The sequence below is a fragment of the Haemaphysalis longicornis genome, unplaced genomic scaffold (genome assembly GCF_048455015.1).
Source record: "Haemaphysalis longicornis isolate Haplotype H1 unplaced genomic scaffold, Haemaphysalis longicornis Haplotype H1 scaffold_2, whole genome shotgun sequence".
Taxonomy (NCBI): domain Eukaryota; kingdom Metazoa; phylum Arthropoda; class Arachnida; order Ixodida; family Ixodidae; genus Haemaphysalis; species Haemaphysalis longicornis.
In genome coordinates, this window is record NW_027526295.1 from 12060372 (window position 1) to 12082280 (window position 21909).

The window sequence follows — 21909 nt, forward strand, 5'->3', positions numbered from 1 at the left end:
GTGTTCACGTACGCGTCCCCCCCCCTGAAAAAAAAGAAAAAAAAGCAAATATTTTGCAATCGGGGACTTAGCGAAGAAGCAGCAAATCGGCTGAAATCGCGGACTTGAACCGTCGAGAAAATCGGCTGCAATTCCGGACTTGAACCGTTCTCTTACACATTAGTGTGCGCTTCCGCCATTTTAATTAATTTATCCCTCCTACATCCACCGACTGGAACCATCTTCCACGGGACATGTGTTGAAATTGACAATATCAGTTTGTTTTCCTCTGCATTGTGTAGTGTTGCTTGAAGAATTTTTGTTTTGTGCAAACATAATTCTTACCCGTGATATGTATTTCCATTTGTGTATTACTCCCAGAATGTATATACGCCCACAAATCTGAATGTCTGTATAAATGTGTTCGGTTTTTTTTTGTACAGTGCTTCGGTAAACATACCCTGTTTTTTTGAAACAGCTGCCTGTTTTCGTGCTTTTTCCCCCTCAATCCCCTGCCCTCTGTAAGGTCACAAATAAATAAATAAATAAATAAATAAATAAATAAATAAATAAATAAATAAATAAATAAATAAATAAATAAATAAATAAATAAATAAATAAATAAATAAATAAATAAAATTACTCGAAGCAACTTTTTGCGGTGATTTCGACTCTCGTGATTGATACAGCGTATTTGTATCTGAGTATGGCGTAAAAGGTTTTTCATCTCATGCTTTCCAGACGAAAGCCTATAGTGCCCTATTGGGAAAAACCGTGTGTTGTTGCAGCCGTTGTCCGGTACGGCTAATGAGCCGCTGTAAAAAGAAAATAAAATACATTGTAGCTCTAATGGGATTTGAACGCGGGTCGCAATGGATTGCCTTACTATCTCCGCATGTCGGCGGCGGTGGAAAAGAAGCATCAACAGAGGCACGTGAACATAAGGGCAGGCCAGATGAATGGGGTACACCTCATCAGCGCAGAACCAGGCGTGGCGTGTTCAATTAATCGCACCGAAAGCCAAAGCAAAATAAGAAATGCAAACACAATCGAACTCAAAGGACCCTGGCAAAGCAACTCAGGAGGCTCCTCAACGAAAGCTAGAAACAAAGTGCAAGTACACGGGAGCTGCAAAGAATTCTTACATAAGTATCGCCAGGCTTTCGCTCCCAAAGCCCGTCAACAGTTAAGCGCTGCGAGTAATTTTCTATGTATCTTGTTTTCTACTCCAGTCACGGTGGTATAGGAGCAACATTTTTACTGCAAAGCAGCATGTCTAGCCCCCGTTTTCATGCCGGTGTCACAGATATACTCGGCGCCGCTCCGGAGCTCCTCCTCACCACCGCTGACACCCCTTTCACAACTATTTTCTACCTCGCCTCCACCGATGCTCTTTTGGCAACTTGCGCAGTCGGCAGCTAACGGCGGTAGGCGGTTATCAGATAATTGCGAAAAATAAACAGAAGCATGAATGGGTGTAAAAAGTGCACTGACGATTACTACGCTTCCCTAATATGACATTTGTGCGCAGCGCAAGCCGCAGTCTTCTGAGTCATGGCGCATTTCTGCTGCGTCTCAGGAAGTGTTCGCGTTATGAGCGAACGTACGGCGGCGTGCGCTACTCTGCTGCTATCTCGCAGTGCGCCGGCGCCGCCGGCCAGCATGTTGGAAATCGTGTTTGAATCTCCCGCGCAAATGTCACGTGTTCCGGATTAGCCCCGCACGAGAGAGCAGCGAGCATGTTGTTGCATATCGTCTTTGAACCTCTGGCGCAAACGTCACGTGGTTTAAATTAGCGGAGAATAGAACAGCGTCTGGGGAAGGTGTCACGAGAAGGGCACTCCTTGGTTGCGACACATGAAACATGTGTGAGGCTTATGGCGTCATCTATGGAGAGGACGCCGTAGCCCCACGTGTCGTCCTCCACTTCACCATTGGCCTGACGCTCCTCTCCGTTTTCTTTCTTTCGTCACTGCTGCGTTCGCCACACTCGATTACGCGGCCATTAACAGACGCCGCTCCCCCGAAGCCCAGGTAACTGCTGCCAAAGAGCTGTCCCCTAAAACGACCGAAACCCGCCGTCGCCGTTTCCACTCAACTTCACTTCTACAAGTAGTTCCGAATCCCTCCCGGTAGAAGAGAAACTTCCCCAGTTGGAACGCCGGCTTGAGCCCATATTTCTTTTCCAGCTTGGAAGGCCTTCCGAGCGACATTCTCGCCGGTGTCTATCACGCCTAAGTGCGTCCCGCCTATACATGTGCGCCATCACCGGTAACCGGTTTATGGAAGCTCAGTTTGCGTGTAGAAAAGGGGGGCGTGCACGCACAGCTAGGTGTCACGCCGCTACCGATGCAATGGCGGTTGTGCGGGTGGGAGATTTAGATGTCGAAATTACATGGCTCAAGGCGGTTAGTCGGCGGTCCTCCTCAATCGAGTGGTTCGGATTGTGGTCTCTCTACCTCATAATATTGCACACGGCAGGCACTCATGCACACTGCGAGGAACCACCGTGGGTTCGAGACAGTGTCCGAGACGAGCCGGTATTTCGGGGAGAGAGGGGAAAAGCGCCGGGAAACGTCACAAACCTAGCGATCGCGCAATGGCTCGGGCGCCAGAATCCCCACACTCCCCTCTCCTTAAATGCCCTCGCCGGTATGAGAAGAGTTGACCGGCCATCGCCCAGGCATGCAGAAGACGGCGAAGAGTAGAAAGCAATGCATGCACAGGGCAGTCTCAGTCCCGAGCCCATACAGAAGATTTACAAACTATACTATCAACACTACCCCCCTCCCCTCCAGCACGAATAATACATACAGGAAAACTACACGCGACACTATACCCGCCGCGGTGGCTCAGTGGCTAAGGCGTTGCGCTGCTGAGCACGAGGTCGCGGGCTCGATTCCCGGTCGCGGCGGCCGCTTTTCTGATGGAGGCGAAAAGCAAAAACGCCCGTGTGTACGAGATTTCGGCGCACGTTAAAGATCCCCAGGTGGTCAAAATTAATCCGGAGCCCTCCACTGCGGCACGCCTCACCGCCTGCGTTGCGTCGGCGCGTTAAACCCTAACAATCAACACGCGACACTTAGACCAAAAAAAGAAACACACACTACGACTATAAAGAATTAGGGAAGAAGAGAGGACACGTGTATGCTAAAAACTACGCTGACCTACGAAAATAATATTTCCACAAAATTTAGGAGACGCCCTTACGCAGGGCTTGTGCAAAGTTCGGCGGTTGGGAGCACAAACGTTTTTTCGGGGTAACGTCCGTTGTGGTCAATCAAGAAGGGAAGATGGTGGGCACGAGTGCCGGAACGACCTCACCCTTGCGAGATTGCAGCCACACGAAGCGGGTACCAGCCAGGAGGAGATGCGGCTTAAGCAGCCAGCCGGCAGGTATATTGACCATGATGGCGCTGCTCAGGTGTAGACATCGCGCGGCACTCGATGGGTGCCCCGCCAAGGAGCGACGAGCGGCGCTTCTGTTGGCAGCTGCCCAGTGTTAGCGAGGCAGCTTCCGGACGACAGCCATTGTGCCGATGAGGCATGGTGCCGTTCCGATATGACAACACATTGTCCGCATCTGGAGAGGGCACCTCTTCCGCAGCTCGCAACTAGCCGCCAGTCCCGCTCTCGTCGGTGCCGCACATCCCGGCTACGTTCGCCTGCCGCAGACGCACAGGGGGTACATCTCGTTTGAACCCCCATATTCTGCGCAACTGTTCCGGGCCCGGTCAAGTTCCAGAATCGGGTACCTGGGGACCCTCCACCACACCGACGATTCACCACGTGACGGCGGCGCGCACCAGACGAAGCAGAAACCACTCGCGAATTGTACCGTGGGTTAGGTGAAGCCGGCAGACGCACACGCCAAACGCACTCGTCACAGTGTCTGTGCCACCAGGGCCAAGTTTCCTTGCCACCATACACCAGGACAGCAGTTCCAGGAAGGGCCAGTTTCCCATCGACATTGAATGCACGGTGCCCCCCAAAGTCTGGCCCGTTCTCCCAATTTCGCACAGTTCGCGCAACGGCCTCCAATGCGCGCTGCTCGCCCGAACACCGGGGCCACGGACGGCCGAAATCTGACACCTTCAAAACAAGCCCATAACTCTGGACCCTGGCCGCGCGCAAAAGCCAACGACAGTCTTCGAAGGGCCGCCGATTTTCGGTATATGCGCTTTCGTCAGCTGCGCCTGAGGCCTGACGAAAACACCAGAAGAGAAGAAACCTAGCCCTGCTCTCTGCTAAAAGTGATAAAAAAAGAAAAGAAACGTACAAAGCACTTCGCCCCGCATGCGTAGACTAAGGGGTTCCTGTACCAAACAAATAACATGAAAACACTGGAAAAAGAAAACACTCCATCGTGCACCGACAAAAAAAAAAGAAACAACCCTAACGCCTTCAACAAGGCTAACACCCGAACCGTACCGAACCCAGAAACTAAGCAAAAAAAAAAAAAAATAGGTTCATGCTTGTGGGATTCTACATTTCACACACTAGTAATTTTTACACCCCGCAGCCATCCGCGCTCAGCAAACATGCCTTGCGAGCGCTGGCTGCGGACGGGTCCGTTGTTTGCGGAGACAGACAAAGGCAGGAGTCGACAAGGGCAACACATCAATGGCAGCATTTATTGCAAAGTGCGAATCAAATACACTGCATAGAGACTGATCGTAGGCCATAACGGTAACACTGGGAGCTAGGCAATAAACAACGCTAGAGATCGAGATGGTTCGACTCACCGATGGCATACCGGAGCAGCGAGGCGTCGCGCGTGCGAGCGCGGGTGCAGTCTCCCAGCTCGCCCGGACGCGTCCCATGGTGGCGCGTTCCCCAGGTCAGGACCAGCGCGCCGAAACGTCCGGGCGCTACCGGACCCCCAAGACAAGAGACCGTCCTCACGACATCCGACAACCCACCAGACCTCGCCTTTTGGTGGCGCTAGTATCGAGGAACTGGTTCTCGGGTAAGGCAGAGGGGACAAGGGTCAACGCCTCCACCAGGGCGACAACAAACCGTCCGGTCGCTGGCGCCCTCCCGTATGGTTCCCGTCGCGTGAGCGAGGCGCGTTGTGCGCCGGTCGCGATTGGGAGCTATCCAGAAAAGGATTCGCGTGAAAGTCGCGATCCCCACATGCTACATCACGCGGTACAACGCAAAAAATACTAAGCGAAAACATTTGCTCACCATGTGCGTTCATGCTACATCACGCGGTACAACGCTCAAAATACTAACCGGAAACATTTCCTCACCCTGAGCAATAAAGCTAGCGCACTAAACAAAAAAAGAACTGAAACTAAAGCGTGGCAAACTGTTCGCATGGCGACGCAGTGAAACATCCCCCTCGCGAGGGGCACGATCAAATGCAGAGAATTTCCGGGGGCGCACGACGTTAAGTAGTTTGCGTTACGTTAATGTTGTTGCACTTGTGGCAATTGCTGACGAGAGAGCGCTCGTCAGCAGTAATTTGAATGAGTCAACGGTATAAGGCGCGTTCGTGGCGTCCCATTCTGTGTCGGCTTTGTGGCGCAGTGGGTAGAGCAGCATGTACATTGCGTTCCGCCCGCAGGGTCGAGGGATCGAAACCAGGCGCCGGATAGTATTTTCTTTTATATAGTGTAGGGGGAGGGGTGCGGACAACGACGGTGCGGACTACGACGGGACAACGCGGGTGACATCGTGAGTTACTGAAATGCTCTGCATTTAAAAAATAAGTACAAGATACATTATGTGCAGTCATCAACGCCCAAATGGGGACACAATATTACAAATAGTGCCACGTAACATGCACACTCTTACAAATTGAGTAACACGGGAAAACGTGCGCTTACAGCTTTGCTGGAGGTGAGCGGAAACTGACGACACTGATTGGGCTGGGGCGGCCCGGGCGGCCGCGCTGACTGAGACTGAAAGAAGTGAAGTCAGCACGGGCGGCGAAAGTACCTGCCGTTTAGTGAGCTATTATTACTAAGGTGACCTCTTCGTGACGGAAAATTGATGAACCGGCCGAGAAAAGCCGGGATCAGCGTAGGTGCCTCGTCATCGCTGCGCAGAGCCACTGTGTTCTAGCGCCAAATAGTCAGCCATCATATAAATATAAATATAGCTGAATATAAATATAAATATAAATATATAAATATAAATATAGCGCCAAATAGTCAGCCACCATATAAATATACCTCTGCTTGCTTCTCGGCAAAGTTCCCTTTAAGTCGCAGGCGACTACCTGCTAAGGACGCACACTGTCACTTGGTTTCATCTTTCCAGGCCGCTTTCCACCGCGCGCCTCCACCGTTTGACAGATATCGCAGGATCGGGAACCGCGAAAATACCTCGCTTCGTGCCGGGCCAGGTCATGGAGGGACTCAGTATACCAAATACTTTTGAGCGGCTTCAATGATCGGCCAATGGTTGGTCATGAGCGTAGCGCAGCAGTGCGCACCTCAAACTTTGGGGGTGATCATACAGAATGGGCCAATTGCCTCATTATCGGCGGCTACGTACTTCAGCACGAGTCCTTCACCGTCCAGAGCAAACCAGTCCCCCGGGGCGTCGGCGACACACGCTGACTTCCGCCCCCCTCCCGCGCCTGCTACAAGACAAGTAGCATCTCGGCACGCCCGCAGCAGGAGTAGCTGCGTCTCGGCGTATAAAAAAATCAAACCAAAAAAATTGTCTGCCGGAGATCGTCGCAAATCCGACGACCAAACGGGTCATTCTGCTGACCGGCTACTAGCTCTTTCCGGCTGAATACGACCTCCGTTCAACGGGGAGTTCCTTCCGAGGCCCGTCCGCTTTCCGGCGGCATTGAGTTCGCGAAAAGCGCCTGCTCCTCTCTGCGGGGTGTCCAAACGGCTCTTCTCAACTCTGGGCCCTCTTCCTCCACTCAACGGCTGTCAATTTCGCCTCCTTCACAGGCGCAAGCTCTTGCGCCGCCCGCTAAATTCACACTTGGACAGTGAATCTCGGTGGATTACGAAGCACGAGATAGCGCCTCAACTACCACGTTCGTGCTGTACTCTCAGGGGCCGGCAACAAGCATAAATCTTGCGTGCACTACTCCGAGTGGCGGCTGGGGCCTTTCTCCAGGAATACGTATACCGCAGCTCCAGTTGAGGCGTGGTTAGGCGGTCGCACTTCCCCGTGGGGCTGCGTTAGCGAGGGTTGCACGCACACTTGCTTACGGAAGGGCAGTCGCCTCGTCCCCGTAGCAGCTACCGCTATTGGAGGGTGGTCCAGCGGCGTAGCGGTGCATAAGCATTAAGACTGATTCCGGTTGCGTACTCAGCCTAAGTAGCGGCCAAAGGCTAATGAGCCAATGGCCCCACGTAGGGGGGCCAGTTTGTTGTCTCTCTACCTCACAATATGCATAACCCAGCATTGCACAAGGCAGGCACTCATGCACACTGCGAGGAACGACCGCGTGTTCGAGCTAGTTGAGCACGCTCACGATACTGAAACGCCGTCGATCCAACTCAACACCGCCTCTATTGGGCAGGGGGAGTAGGGGCGACAAAAGAACATGCCCAGGGTACGGAGGGAAGACGTTTATTTTACACCAACGTCCCAATTACATAATTTACAGTACAGGTACGTACTTCCCTTTAGCTGATAGGGGCGATGGTGGCGCCACGCGCAAGTGTGCGCGCGACGTCGACGCAGAGCCAGTGGGCTCTTCTGTCAGGGCAAATTCCGGGGCGCGGCGCAACTGTCGCATCGCCGTGCTGACCAGATCGGCTCGCAGCAGCGAGGGAGACGCGGCCCGTTCGCTCACAGGCGCGTACCGCACGGTGTAATCGTCAAGTTTTAGGTACGGCCTTACAATATGTGAGCTAGGGACAACAGGAGCAGCCTAAGGCAAGGGCCGGAAGCCGGGAGGGCAGATGGGCTTTCGCCGGCGAAACAGAGTTGCAGCCGGCTTGTAAAGAAAGCCCCCCATACCTTCGGCAAACGCCTTCGGCGTCCTAGTCGCGTGCGTCTCCCCGAACGGACCCCCGCGCAGGGTGCGCGTTGGCGTCCCGGCGAGAGTGGGTTAAGGAATCGTTTAAACGGGCCAATGAGGTGAGGTTAGCTCCACTACCAGGGCGGAGCCCCCGCTGCGTAACAGTGTTTTATCGCCGGAACGGTCGCTGCAGCCTTCACCTCAGGCAGGAGTTCGAGAAGACGACAGTGGCGCCGAGACGACCCGGCATTTCGGGGAGAGAGGGGAAAGCGCCGGGTAACGGCACAAACCTAGCGACCGCGCAATGGCTCGGGCGCCAGGATCCCCACAGGGTGTGGGTTGATGTGCTACACAGACATCTTACGCACACGAGGACGCATACGAGGGGGAAGGAAAACAGACAGTGACACCTTTGTACGCGAGAATAGAGTTCAAGGGTTTCCAGGTTTTAAATGTTTATGGGGCGGATTCATGCCGTTCGTTTGGAGAAAGAAGAGCAAGAATCGAAGCGTTGGCCCGAACACAACGGCAATGGGCGCAAAACAATACAAAGCTGCTGGCACCGCCGTAACCTTCTCAAGTTCCGCTCGTGTAGTAGCGTTGAATTCCTCTCGGATGAACAGCAAATTGCAAGCTTGGAACGCCGGCGGAAGCCAATACCACTTTTTCAGAGGGCTTTCAGGGCATATTTTCGACGGCGTTTGTCACTTCTAAGCACGCGCACATGACCGGTTGCCGGTGTATGTGAGCGCAACCTCGTAGTGGAGAATAGTGTGAGGGAGGAGGAGAGGCGCGCACGCGCAGCTATAGGCTTCATGTCCGTACGTTAGGATGGCATGTCTGTTGTGCTGGTGCGAGATTTAAATGCGGACGTTAAACGGCCCAATGGGTCCTGTCGGAGACCTTAGTGGTAGAGCGGATTAGTTTTGTGTATTAAGCTATGTTCAGATTACCAATGCGAAACCCGTATCGTGATATATGGACGTAGTAAAACGGCATGTCATGCAAGTTCGGTTGGCTGAGACCTGAAATGACGTCATTCTTTAAAATTATTACGACACTTGCGGCAACAGTCTGACCCCGGCCTTACGCGCGGGAGGAGTACCGACAGGGAGGGGTACAGGGGTACGACGCGGTAGGGGCACAGACAGTTCATACAGCAAATTTGCTAGGAAATACGCTCCATCACAAATTACGATAAACGTGTTTTCTTTCGTGCACTCCGTGGATTGCGTCCAGCTTTGCAGGTCATCCTTGTTCACAGAGTGGAAAGGCACTTAATTTTTTACATCTTGCGCCCACTTCCACAGGACGGGGGACTGCCGCGTCAATGTCGGCTCCCAAGGCCTCGAGATGCGTGTGGACCTTGGTGCGGGGCCTGTGCGCGCTACCTACCGGGGCGAGGTGAAGCTCATGGCAGTCAGCCAGGACGTCACCATCGAGTGCGACGTCAACAGCATGCAGATAATCGTGGAGGCCGTTCAGTGAGTATCCGTTTGCTTGACTAGCTTCAACGGGTGCAGTGAGCCGAAGGCTATTGGGGCAGAAACCTTTCAACACCGGTGGTCCCAAAGCGGTATTGTCCAACGTAATAGGCCACTCGTGATCTATACCTCCTTCATTATCATCATCATCATCATCATCATCAGCCTATCTATGCCTACTGCAGGGCCAAGGCCTCTCCCATTAATCTCCAATTATCCCGGTCCTGTGCTAACGGCGACCAATTTATCCCCGCAAACGTCTTGATCTCATCTGCCTAGCTAACGTTCTTCCACCCGCTGCAACGTTTGCCCTTCTCTGGGGATCCACTCTGTTACCTTTAATGACCAGCGGTTATCTTGACTTTGCATTACATGCCCTGCCCTCGTTCATTTATTCTTAATTTCTACTAAAATGTTCTTAACACGCGTTTGTTCCCTGACCCAATCCGCTCTCTTCTTGTCCCTTAATGTTACATCTATCATCTTCCGTTACCTCCTCACCTCCTAAAAGGGGCCCAAAGCGGAGTTTTAAATGTTCTGATTTTACATGCCTAAGCGAAGGAGTACTATCCAAGGAACGCCCTCCTGCAAACACGGTTTGATGTGGATGAGTTTTAACCGAGTTATCGTTCATTAAAATGGGCCAGGCGCTTTCGCCCTTTCTTCGCGCTTCCAACTCACTGTGGAAGCTACGAGCTCACCGTCCTGACGGACGACCATGTAGATAAGAATTGAAGCCGTTCCACTCAATCTGAAAGCTGTTGGAAGTGCAGAGCAGTGATGCGCCATAGTGGGGTGCAGTGCGTTATCCGCTCACTGCTGCACCCCATGGCTTTCATATTTCACGTAGATGATTATGCTTACGGAAGAAATGAAGGCAGGAAGGAAGGAAAGAAAGATGGAAGGAAGGTGGGAAGGTAGGAAGGAAGGAAGGAAGGAAGGAAGGAAGGAAGGAAGGAAGGAAGGAAGGAAGGAAGGAAGCAAGGATGGACGGAAATTTTATTAAGAGAGGATGGCTCGAATCCGCACCGGAAAGGGAAGGGCAGGGAGGATGCTAATCGTGCGCAGCCATGGAGGCCGCACAGACAAAGCTCCAGAGTGCTGTAAATGTATCCTTGATGCGCCAAGAGGGCGGAATATACTCTTCGTATGAGTGAACCCACTCCGGGTGGCGTTGGGCGGGTGGCGTGCCTCTCTGCTGGAACTCACGCGTTCCAGCAGAGAGGCACAGCATGGCATGAGCGTAGGTCAGCCCTGGCACTGCCACCATCTTCCACAAGGCACGTAGCACCTCGTAGCGGTTGAAAGCCCAAAGTTCATGCCAGCCCAGAAACCCTTTGTTTCTGGCAGCTTTGGCCTTGATGTGCCGCTCTTTTGTCACCAGGTAATCCGGTCCTGTGCTCAAGTGCACGCCCAGGTACTTCGCCACTGTCGTCATGTGCACCGTGTCCCCCTTGAGAAGCCATGTCCGCTGATGTACCTGTACTGTGCCTCATACCATCACCATGCACTTAGCTTGGCTAAACCGCAGTTGTAGCTTCTACATCTCTGTGCCACAGATGTCCAGTAGGTGTTGCAGCTCTTCCGGCGATCCTGCCTTGACGGCGAAGTCATCTGCGTACACCACGGCTGGGATTGGATGGACCACTTGCTGCCCCTCTACCCGGTGTTCCGGCCGGTAACCACTCCCCGAAAACTACAGCTGGTTCGTAACCTCTGCCACATACAACATGAAAAGAAGTCGGGAACCGCAGACCGCGTGGCATGTCAACCAGCCCCGTAGTCTCGCCACCCCAATCAACTTGTGCCGTGATGTTCTCGTACAGTGCCTGGAGCAGGTAGAGATCTGACTCGTCCAGGCCATGTTTTCGGAGCATCTCCCATAGCATATGCCGATTTACTCGATCGTATGCCTTGGAAATATCCAGGAACGCCACATAGATCGGGCTCCCGGTCTGCAGGGCGATTTCTATGCACTGCGTAAGGACAAAGAAGTTGTCCTCAATGCATCTGCCGACCGGGAAACCTGCCTGCAGCTCCGCCAAGACACCTTTGCGTTCGGCGCAGCGCTGCAGCCGTCGCTTCACAACCTGCATAGCCATTCGGTACGACACCGGAGTGATGGCTATAGGTCTGCAATTGTTGAGGTTCATCTTATCCCCGGTGCCTTTATACAAGGGGCGAACCCCCGAGGAATCTCTGCTTCCACTAGGACCCGTGACAGCAAGTCCCCCACTCGCACCCTGGCTTTCGGGCCCAACGCCTTGATGAGACTCATGGGACTCAACCACCCCCAAGGCCATTCCGACGTCCGCTCTTCGGGTAGCTTGCTTAAACACGCAAGCCGCTCACTCCAGTGTCTGTTCGTCACCTGATGCGCAGACTCTGCCCTGTGGATCTGTTCTACTCCCCGATTGAATGTGGCGCCAGAAACGTTGAGGCGCCTGCCTCCCCGCGCGCGGTAGATTGGCCAGAAAACGCTGGCTCAGATCACTTATTCAAAATTGCACCAGATCTGCCGCCTGTCGCTTACGGGCTAGAAATTCTGCCCACGCAACCGCTGTGGTTTCAAGGTCCGTGTGCATGCTCAGCCGCCGGTGCAGGCGACTGGTTTCACGCCGGCGCTTAATGGCCACCGCCCCTTTGGCCGTCCACCACGCCTTCACCCGATGCAGGCCTTTCTTCTGTGTAGAGCACTGTGCCAGTGCTCCACAGAGCGCAGCTATCATCTGTTCATATTGCCGCGAACCATGTATGGGTTTGTTTATTTATTGTTTGTTTTTACTGCCGGGCCACGCCCGGCTGTGTTATCTGCGTTCCAAACGAAGCGCGTCTTACATTGTTTACTTTTATGCCGCACGGGCTATCACATTCAGATAATGTGGCTATCATGATAATGGGGCTATCACATTCAGAAGATGTTGTGGATGTAAATCGACGTTTCGAGAAACACTTGCGGCAAAAGATAAAAGCCTGCAGAGCAGACGCCGCGGCATTCATTCGACGACACTCGCCTGTGTCGTTGACCGCTGTTGACCGCTGCTTTGTTGACCGCTGCTTCGCCGCCTCTGTATTCTTTTCAGTTGGTAGGGGAGCACAGGTTCACTCCAATAAACTTGTTTCTCCTTCAAGACAACTGCGTCGTCCTTGGCTTCGTGACATCTGGTGAAGGTGCTGGGTACTAAGTCTTTATGCTCGCTACGACATGTGGAAACCGCCAAGCCAGTCCAACCAGAGAAAGCCGCCGGCTGCAAGGATTGCTACCCGAGTTCGGTCTTCTGCCAGAAGGGCCCAAGAGAAGGAACGCTGCAACTAACCCCATGGTGCAAGAAACAACGTCGCCAATCATCCTGCAGCAGCCCCGAGAACCGCCATCATTCCGGGGAGCGCCGGCTGAAGACCCCGAAGAATGGTTGGAAAAACTGGAGCGCGTCCGCATCTTCAACAGGTAGGACGGCGAAAAAACTTTCCGGCATGTCTTCTTTTACTTTGAAGATGCTGCTCGAACTTGGTTCGAGAACCATGAGAGCTCTTTGACCGACTGGACTCAATTCAAAAGGGAGTTCTATAAGACCTTCACTACCGTGGTGAGAAAAGAGCGAGCTGCGCTTTTGCTTGAAATTCAAACGCAGCACCCCAACGAAGGAGTCGTGATTTTCGTTGAGGAGATGAAGCGCCTTTTTCGTCGTGCGGACCCTGAAATGACAGAGGAAAAGAATCTCAGGTTTCTAATCTAACCGTGACATGACTCCCGACCACGACGACAGCAAAATGGCGCGACAGCAAAATGACCGAACCTGCCGATGAGAATACAACGCAGACCATGACGCACAGTGCCCGACCATCAACACGTAGAAGCCGAGATACGACGCCACGATGCACCCGGAACTGGAAGAAGGCAGCGTCCAACGTTCAGCTGTCCATCGACGGCTTTGAAGTAGTCGCCCTGATAAACACGGGCGCCGACTACTCGGTCATGAGCGGACCTTTTGCGTCTAAGCTAAAGAAATTTATGACCAGATCGGACGGTCCGCACATTCGCACAGAAGGAGGTCACCTCGTGACGCCAAGTGGAACGTGCACATCGCGCGTCACCATAGACGGCACAACGTACCCTGCGACGTTCGTCATTTTGCCTAACTGCTCCCGCGACGTAATTCTTGGAATGGACTTTTTGACGGACAACGGTGCAATAATTGATCTACAGACCAAGTCCATAACTTTTTCCTCCGATCACTCAATGACGCCAGAACCGAACCCCGAACACCGTGCTGCTTAAAGGATCGCCTATGATCATGTCACACTGCCACCCCAAACAAGCTTGATGCTCACTGTCTACTGTGCAAATGCTATTCCTGACGTCGACTCTATCGTGGAGAGTGACCAAAGGTTGCTCCTCGACCGCGGTGTCTCCGTTGCAAGAGGCATTGCGCGCTTTACGCAACGCCAATCCCAAGTTTTAGTCACTAATTTCAGCGAAAAATACCAACATATAAATAGGGGCGCTGCAATTGCGTACCTCGAAGAAACGCAAGAAGCAAGTGACGTGATCGCGGTTGCCGACTTTGAAGGCGCACCCGAAGACGTCTTCAAGCTTCCCAATCCCTTCGACGTGAATCCGGCGTTTCCGCAAGAAGAACGGGAGAAATTATTGGATTGGCTGCATCGCTACAGAGAGTGTTTTTTGTCGAACTCAAAGCTACGTCAGACACCTCTGGCGAAGCACCGAATAATAACCGAAGATGGCGCCAGACCTACCCGACAGTCACCGTACCGCGTCTCTTCACACGAGCGGGAAGCCATCCGGACTCAAGTCGACGACATGCTCAGCGACGACATTATACAGCCGTCGAAAAGCCCCTGGGCTGCCCCGGTCGTACTCATGAAGAAAAAAGATGGCACATTAAGGTTTTGCGTTGACTACCGGCGACTGAACAAAATCACCAAAAAGGACGTGTACCCCCTCCCCCGAATCGACGACGCCCTCGACCACCTCTGAAGACCGGCTAATGGAAAATTGAAGTGGACGAGAGACGCCGACAGAAGACTGCATTTATACCCCGGACGGCCTATACGAGTTCAAGGTGATGCCGTTCTGGTTGTGCACGGCGCCAGCAACGTTTCAACGAGTCATGGAAACGGTGGTAGCTGGCCTGAAGTGGCACACCTGCCGCGTATACCTCGACGATGTTGTGGTATTCTCCCGGACTTTCGACGAACACCTTGCAACGTTGCAGTCTGTACTCGAGGCCATCCGTACGTCGGGGTTACGCTGAAGCCTGAAAAGTGCCGCTTCGCGTACGAGGAATTCAAGTTTTTGGTCCATGTCGTCAATGCCGCGATGTCCGGCCTGATCCGGCGAAAACTTCCGCCATAGCGAACTTCCCAAGACCGAAAGATAAGAAGGGCGTGCGGAGATTTCTCGGATTATGCGCATACTACAGGCGCTTCGTCGCAAACTTCGCCCGCATTGCAGAGCCACTCACCCGCTTGACGAAAGATAGCACCCCTTTCAGCTGGGAAAATGCCAAAGAAACAGCCTTCTGCGAGCTGCAACAATGCCTGCAAATCCCGCCTGTGCTCGCGCATTTCGACGAAAATGCCGAAACGAAAATGCACACGGAGGCCAGTGATATAGGCTAGGGTGCCGTCCTCGTACAAAAGCAAAGCGGGTAAGAGAAAGTAATCGCCTATGCCAGCCGTGGTCTGTCCGAGGAAGAAAGAAACTACTCAGCCGCTGAGAAAGAGTGCCTCGCGATTATATGGTCGATTTCAAAATTTCGCCCATACGTGTACGGAAGACCATTTAAGAATGTGACAGACCATCGTGCGCTGTGTTGGCTCGCCAATTTGGAGGACCCCTCTGGCCATCTTGGTAGGTGGAGCTTGCGCCTGAAAAAATTCGACGTTACAGTGGTCTATAAATCCGGGAGGAAACACTCCGACGCCGACTGCCTGTCCCGTGCCCCCGTCGACCCAGCACCACAAGACTCCGATGAAGACAGTGCGTTCTTAGGAGTCGTGAGTGAGAGCGACCTGGCCGCCCAGCAACGTGCCGAACCCGATTTACGCGTCATGATCGACTACCTCCAAGCATGCAACGTCGCCGTGCCCAGGGCCTTCAAACGCAAGTTACCTGCATTCAGCCCGAAAAACTCCGTCCTCGTGAAGAAGAATTTAGCCCCGGAACGAGAGCAAATTATCTTCTTGTGATCCCGGCAGATCTTCGTGACGAAATTTTGGAAGCGTGCCACGATGACCCGTCTTCCGGACATCTCGGCACAGCTCGCACAATTGGGAAAATCAAGGCGAAGTACTATTGGCCCCGCCTTGCATCAGACGTCACCAACTACGTCCGGAGCTACCGTGACTGCCAGTGACGAAAAACACCACCGACGAGACCCGCCGGACTTCTCCAACCGATCGGCGCCCCATCTAGGCCCTTCCAACAGATTGAAATATACCTTCTGGGACCGTTCCCTACATCCCGATCCGAGAACAAGTGGATTGTTGTAGTGACAGACTACAGGACTCGCTACGCAGTGACCTTCCGACTTCCGAGGGGGACTGCACAAGAAGACACAAAGTTCCGCCCTCAGACCGGCCTGGATGACTACCGTGGCTTCTGAAACACTCCAGAGGTCTGCAGTCCCATCTACCAGTTCCGCCACCTCGTGGATCGTGGCATTCTGCTTGATCCTGAACGGGACGTGGTCATTTCACTGGGTGGTCCCGAGCACGTGGGGTTTTTGACGTGGGGCACTCTCATCTCCAAACACATACCTTAGCACACCAAACACACACCTCTCATCTCCAAACACACACCTCATCTCCAAACACACACCTGCGCCGTTTTACCCGCTGTGGGGAGCTCTTCTTGCGCGTCGGCTCAGATTGCTCTTGGGGCTATAGCTCGGAGGCCTCCTCAGTCCCATTAGGTTGTTTCGGTCTCCGCGCCTTCCGCTTCTTGCTCGACTCCCTCTCCTCGGCTTCATCCATGAACTGCAGCGGCCGATGCTCTGCGTGTCCGGCTCCCACCTCCTGCCTGCCACCAGAAACCGCCACCAGTTGAGCGCTCCTGCCGACCCCGTCCCCCGTCATTGAGAGATGAAGAGCCCCACTGCCAGGGGAAGTGGGCTCACCAGCAGCCCCACCAGCGTCCGTGGTGTTGGCAGCCTCCACTCACTCGTGCTTTAAACTTCCAGGCATACCGGTCACGACCTGTCGTCTGGCCTTCGATTACGAACCTGAGACGTGCCGCCACTGCCGGCAAGGCCTGTGGCTTCCGTCTCTCTGCCTGTATCTCGTGCTCCATGGTTTTCGTCTCTTTCTCCCACGTCGCTATTTCTATGTCCAAGCGCTTGGTCAGGTTGACGATAGCCAGCTGCCATTCCTTCACGCCCCGAGCCTCGTGCCGAGCGAAATCTTCTCTTCCTGCGTCTACCCGGGCATCGAGAGCAGCCAGTCAGACACAGATTGCACAGACTTACGGATCACCCTTTGGCGCCGATGTCAAGTCCTCAAATGGGGTTTCATCTAGGAACAACCACCGGCCGCAGGAGTCGCACCTCACATTCGGATTCCTCTCATCCGCTTCTCCGCTCTTACCGGCCTCGGCCTCATGCGGGTGTTCAGTACTCTGAGTGTCCTCGTTGTTAGTGAGTGGCTTTCCCGATGTCGGCGTCGCGGGCTGTAGCGGCATACGTTCCGCCTGCACCTCGAACTCAAACGTGTCTATATCCTCGCCTGCGTCTCGAAGGGCTTGCGCCAACCACTCGATGAGAACCGCCTTCACTCCAGTTTTGTCCAGTCCTCTCTTCTCAAGCTCACTTCGCAGGTCGATTACTCGCAGCACGGGCATCGTTTCGTTTCGGTCACAGGTCGGTCACAGGAACCATCTTGGCTCGACGCAGCCGCAACTGCCGCTTCCACAATGCGCACAACCTCTGGAAAAGTCGCCAACAAAGGGTAACTCGTCAAGACGAAAACTGCTCCGAGGCCGTGGTCCAAGGGTGTCGTCGTCACTTTAAGCAGAAAAGGCACTGTTATTACCGAATACTGCCCACAACACGACGAAACACTCCGCCACACAGCGGCCTCAACCACACACAACCATGCGAGGTTTCCAGGAGGCGTCCACACACAACCGTGCGAGGTTGCAGGAGGCGTCCACGTACACACGTAATGCCCGCCCGCAGCGTTTGTGGCTGCCGTGGCCTGCACCAGCCTGGCACGTTGCACCGCATGAGGAGCACGAGAAGTCTTGCAAGGTGCTGGCCGCCGCTCTGTAATCAGCACGTCCTCCCATGGGTGAATGTGCGGATGGATGGTTGGCTCATCTAGTAGTCGCTCGCCGTCGTGACGTAGCAGGCAGCGTGTCAAGTGGTGACGGTCGTTGACGCCTGCTATGGGCGCAGAGATGGTATCTGCAACCGTGGGCAAACCAGTATAGCGGTACAGCTCTTCGACGGGAGTGTGACGGGGCACGCTAGTAATAGCCCTCAGCACATCCTGATACATGAACTCTAGATTATGAAATTGGTGCTCCGATAGATCGTAACACATGGCGCCATAGACCGATCTAGATACCAGCACGGCCTACTAAGCGTCGAGCGATATATTTTTTTTCTTCAGGTGTTTGATTTTTATTTCTTGCAAAACCAACGGGAGACTGAGACTGAAGGCGTACGTGGCCTGACAGGGGCCTCAGCCACCCGATTTACAACGTACATAATAACACGTCTGTTCACAATTTTAAGCATAATAGCACAATCTTAATAGAGAAATAGCACAGAGCAAAGTCATAACTACATTTCCTATGTATTATACAAAGCACGGGTCTAAAATTCACAGAAGGGTAACAGTGTACACATAAACGCAGTAATTTGTACGCATGAAGTTTCATCATAATTACAAACAGCGCAAGAGACAGGGCGAGGAAACTGATAAGGAGGGCGCTGACTGACGACTGAATTTTATTGAAAGAAACAACAAAATACTTACGAAAAGCAAGAGCACAAACAGAGCGAGAAAGGCAAACAAAGTTTAGAATAAGATAGGTGTCACCCTCCGTAGCCACGCCGCCCAAATAAGTTATCTCTTTTGCATGCAGCAAGATATATATGAGCAAAATTCTTTTTTGCAATACGATGAGCCTGTTATAATTAGTTTTAGTTGTGGTCCCCAACACCAAAATACCGTAACAGAGTTTCGAATAAATGAGAGCATTATATAAGTTCCGTTTCATCCATAGTGGTATCAAATGGACGATTGTATATATGAGACCTATACTTTGGAGAGTTCGATGGACAGGTGAGCAATATGCGTATTCCACGGAAGTTATTCTTGAAACCAAACGCCTAAGAACTTCTGTTCTGTCACTCGGTTAACTTGGTTCCGTTGAATATAATCGGGATTTCTTGCTCAACTTTTTATTGTACGGCCTAAATATGATGTAAGTTGTCTTTGTAGCATTAAGTTGCAATTTATTATCTAATAACCAATTTGATAATTGTTCCAACCATTCCAATTTACAATTCACCATTGTGTGAAGTTTAATTATATTATCAAATGTGAAGAATACGTTAGTGTCATCCGCGTACACTACAAGTTCTTGCGGACCTTCTATATTTATGACGTCATTTATATAAACTATAAACCCTAACGGGCCTAACTTGGAGCCTTGCGGGATACCTCCTTTTAGCTCTAATATGTCTGATGCAGTTTGTACAAACTGCTTTCTTTGAGTGAAATAGCCTTTTAAAAGTTTACCTGCCGCGCCACGTATTCCATACCTCTCCAATTTATTTAGCAAAGTATCATCATCTATCGAATCAAATGCTTTTTTAAGGTCTAACAACAGTCCAATTGTGAACTGGCTGTTTTTAACGTTTGCAATTATTTTATCTTTAATGTACAGTAATGCTTGCTGTGTTGATTTAGATTTTTGGAAACCAAATTGATACTTCGAAATTACATTGTGTTTGAGAAAGAAAGTCGATATTCTATTATAGATTACTCCCTCAAATGCCTTAAAAAACTGTCAGGACAGATATTGGGCTGTAATTTGATACATTGCCGTGTGCTCCCCCTTAATGTATCGGCGTTACTCTAGAAAATTTAGGTTCCTCAAGAAAAACACCGCTAGGCAGATATAGATTAATAATGTACGCTAACACGTCACTTACTTCTATTGCCAAGCGCTTAATGACAGTCGATAAAAACCCGTCAACTGCTGCCGCTCCAAAATTATTTATTTTTTCGATAAGGTTCCGTACTTCGGTATCGTTCGTAGGTTCGAGAAAGATAGAGCTGGACAATCGTGGAATGCCAGTCGCGTCGCAGCCGCGGGTATCAGCGTGTGCTGGGTGCGTACTACCAGAGTCCTTCAATGAAAAGCATTGAAGGACTCTGGTACTACCATCAATGAAATGAGTATTCATACAGTTGGCTAGCTGAAGGCTCTCTACTGGTTCTCCATCTAAATGCGTGAATTGCGGCTGTGCTGTGGTTTTTCTACTTGTTATTTTGATAACAGTGTCCCATATCTTTTAGGCTGGTCTCCTTTGTTAAAAAATAGACGTTCATAATATTTTGTTTTCGCTCTCTTTAAATCGCTCTGTAGCTTGTTTCTAAATGTTTTGTACGCTTTGCGTATTTCGGGATCCTTAGTTTTTATAAAACTGTGTAACATAGAATTTTTTCTTTTTCATGCGTTTGTACAGATCTGGATCCACCCAGGGCTTCTGCACCTTTTTGGTTCTTTTACTTGCAGTTTGCAGAGGAAAGGCTGCATCGTAGCATTCTCCTATGGATTGCAAGAACACATTACAAGGGATATTTAAATCGCTCTCCCGATAGACAATTTTCCAATCGAACGATTCCACTAGTTCTCGGAAATGTTCTATTGTGCAATTGTTGACCTTACGGAGGAAACGCGGTTGTGGGGATAGATCATCTAACAGAATGCGTGTCGATAAAAAGAAACCGAAAGTGCCAGAGATGCGACGTATTACGTGTAGGAGACGTCGCCCCGTGTAGGAGAGCTGCCCCGTTTTCTAGAGACGGTACACCCATTATGCGGATCAAACCTTCTGGAGCAAGCTGGAGGGGTTGCCCTGCGATAGTTAATTACGATTAGTTCACGATTGGTGGCTTTGCCGCGCACATCAAATTATTTGTTTTTGTTGCTGACAGCTCCGTGCCAGTGGGTGTATCCAAAGCACGTTGCAAGCGCTGTACGGTGGCACCAGTCGTAGGGTGATCGTTAGCCTCCGTGCAAATTGTCACGTCGTCAGCAAAAGCCGTTACATGAACCCCTTTGATGGCGGTAACGCCCTTCACTATTCGGGCGAGATTGGTTTCCCATTTGCGAGGAACCGCACCGTGACCATTCCTTTTGCAGATATTTTAGTAGGGCACCTCTCGCGCACACGTGTCCCCGCCATGAATTTTGCTACACCGGGAGTACACTGAGGCATTGGGCCAGGGCTTATGGAGGTGCCCGTCGCGATGACAGCGGTAACACAAGAGGGTTAGTGGTACATAGGGCTTTGCAGGGCATAGTTCGGTGAAATTACGTGCGGTTCTTGGCGGCATGGCAGTATCAAAAGTTACCAGGGCACAGTTTGTTTTACCGAGGCTGACTCGCATGTTGTGTGACTACGAAGATCTGCGTTTGAGTCTCCAGGATCAATACGAACAAGGCCATGGGATGTACCTCTGGGGCGTAAAACCTGCGTCGCGAATAGAATGGTGCGGTCTCTAATAATCATTTGGTTCTGTTTGCAATGTTTAGCAGCCTTATCTGCACTATAAAATGTGATTGTGATGGAACTTGCATGGTGATTTATCGCTGTCGAGGTAATTCCGTTCGTAGTATCTTCCGGTGCGATCGTTGATAGGAGGCAGGAGAGTAACCTTCGAGGGATGTCACCAACGCGCACGTTGTTGAGAGGTAGAAATAGCACATTAAACCTTTGCATACAAAAACGGGTGACGTCATTGAAGTGGGGCAAACCGCGGCATAGCTCGTACTTTGCAATCCACTCACAAGGACCCTCTTCTGATTGTACGCCATAATCAGCCGGTGTGGTCGTCGATGCCGTCGACGTGGTCTCGTTGGTCACTTTGTGATCGAAGTCGCCACGTTTACGCCTCTAGCTGTCTACATAGTCCTCCACAGCAAAACCGTATGCATTCACTGCCGTTGCTGAAGCCATTTACACCGCGATGAGGCTTACTGCGAGGACGTTCCGCTTCAAGAAATATCTTCAGCAACAGTGAATTACTTGGGCTCAAATTATGGGAAATTGCAGCAAAACGATGAGATATAGTTGGCGTGATTCAGAACCCCTTGTCGCACCATTCCGATCAAAAGGCGAGAAACAAGAGCGCAAAATAGGCTCCATCACCTTTCGTCTTCCTCATCTTCCGCCCCCTCCGATGCTCAGGGGCTTCCCCTTTGTAACTGGGTGGCGTTGCACAGTGACCTTTGTCGTA

General features: G+C 51.8%; 1 protein-coding gene across 3 annotated transcripts in view; it reads left to right on the forward strand.

The window, feature by feature from the left end:
- LOC144168752 (mite allergen Lep d 7-like) overlaps positions 1–21909 on the forward strand; it is a 222625-nt gene that overhangs the window by 148226 nt on the left and 52490 nt on the right. For all 3 annotated transcript variants that reach the window (XM_077697711.1, XM_077697710.1, XM_077697712.1), the window contains exon 4: positions 9235–9408. In XM_077697711.1, coding sequence (XP_077553837.1) covers positions 9235–9408 — 174 coding nt within the window. The remainder of the gene's footprint in view (positions 1–9234; positions 9409–21909) is intronic.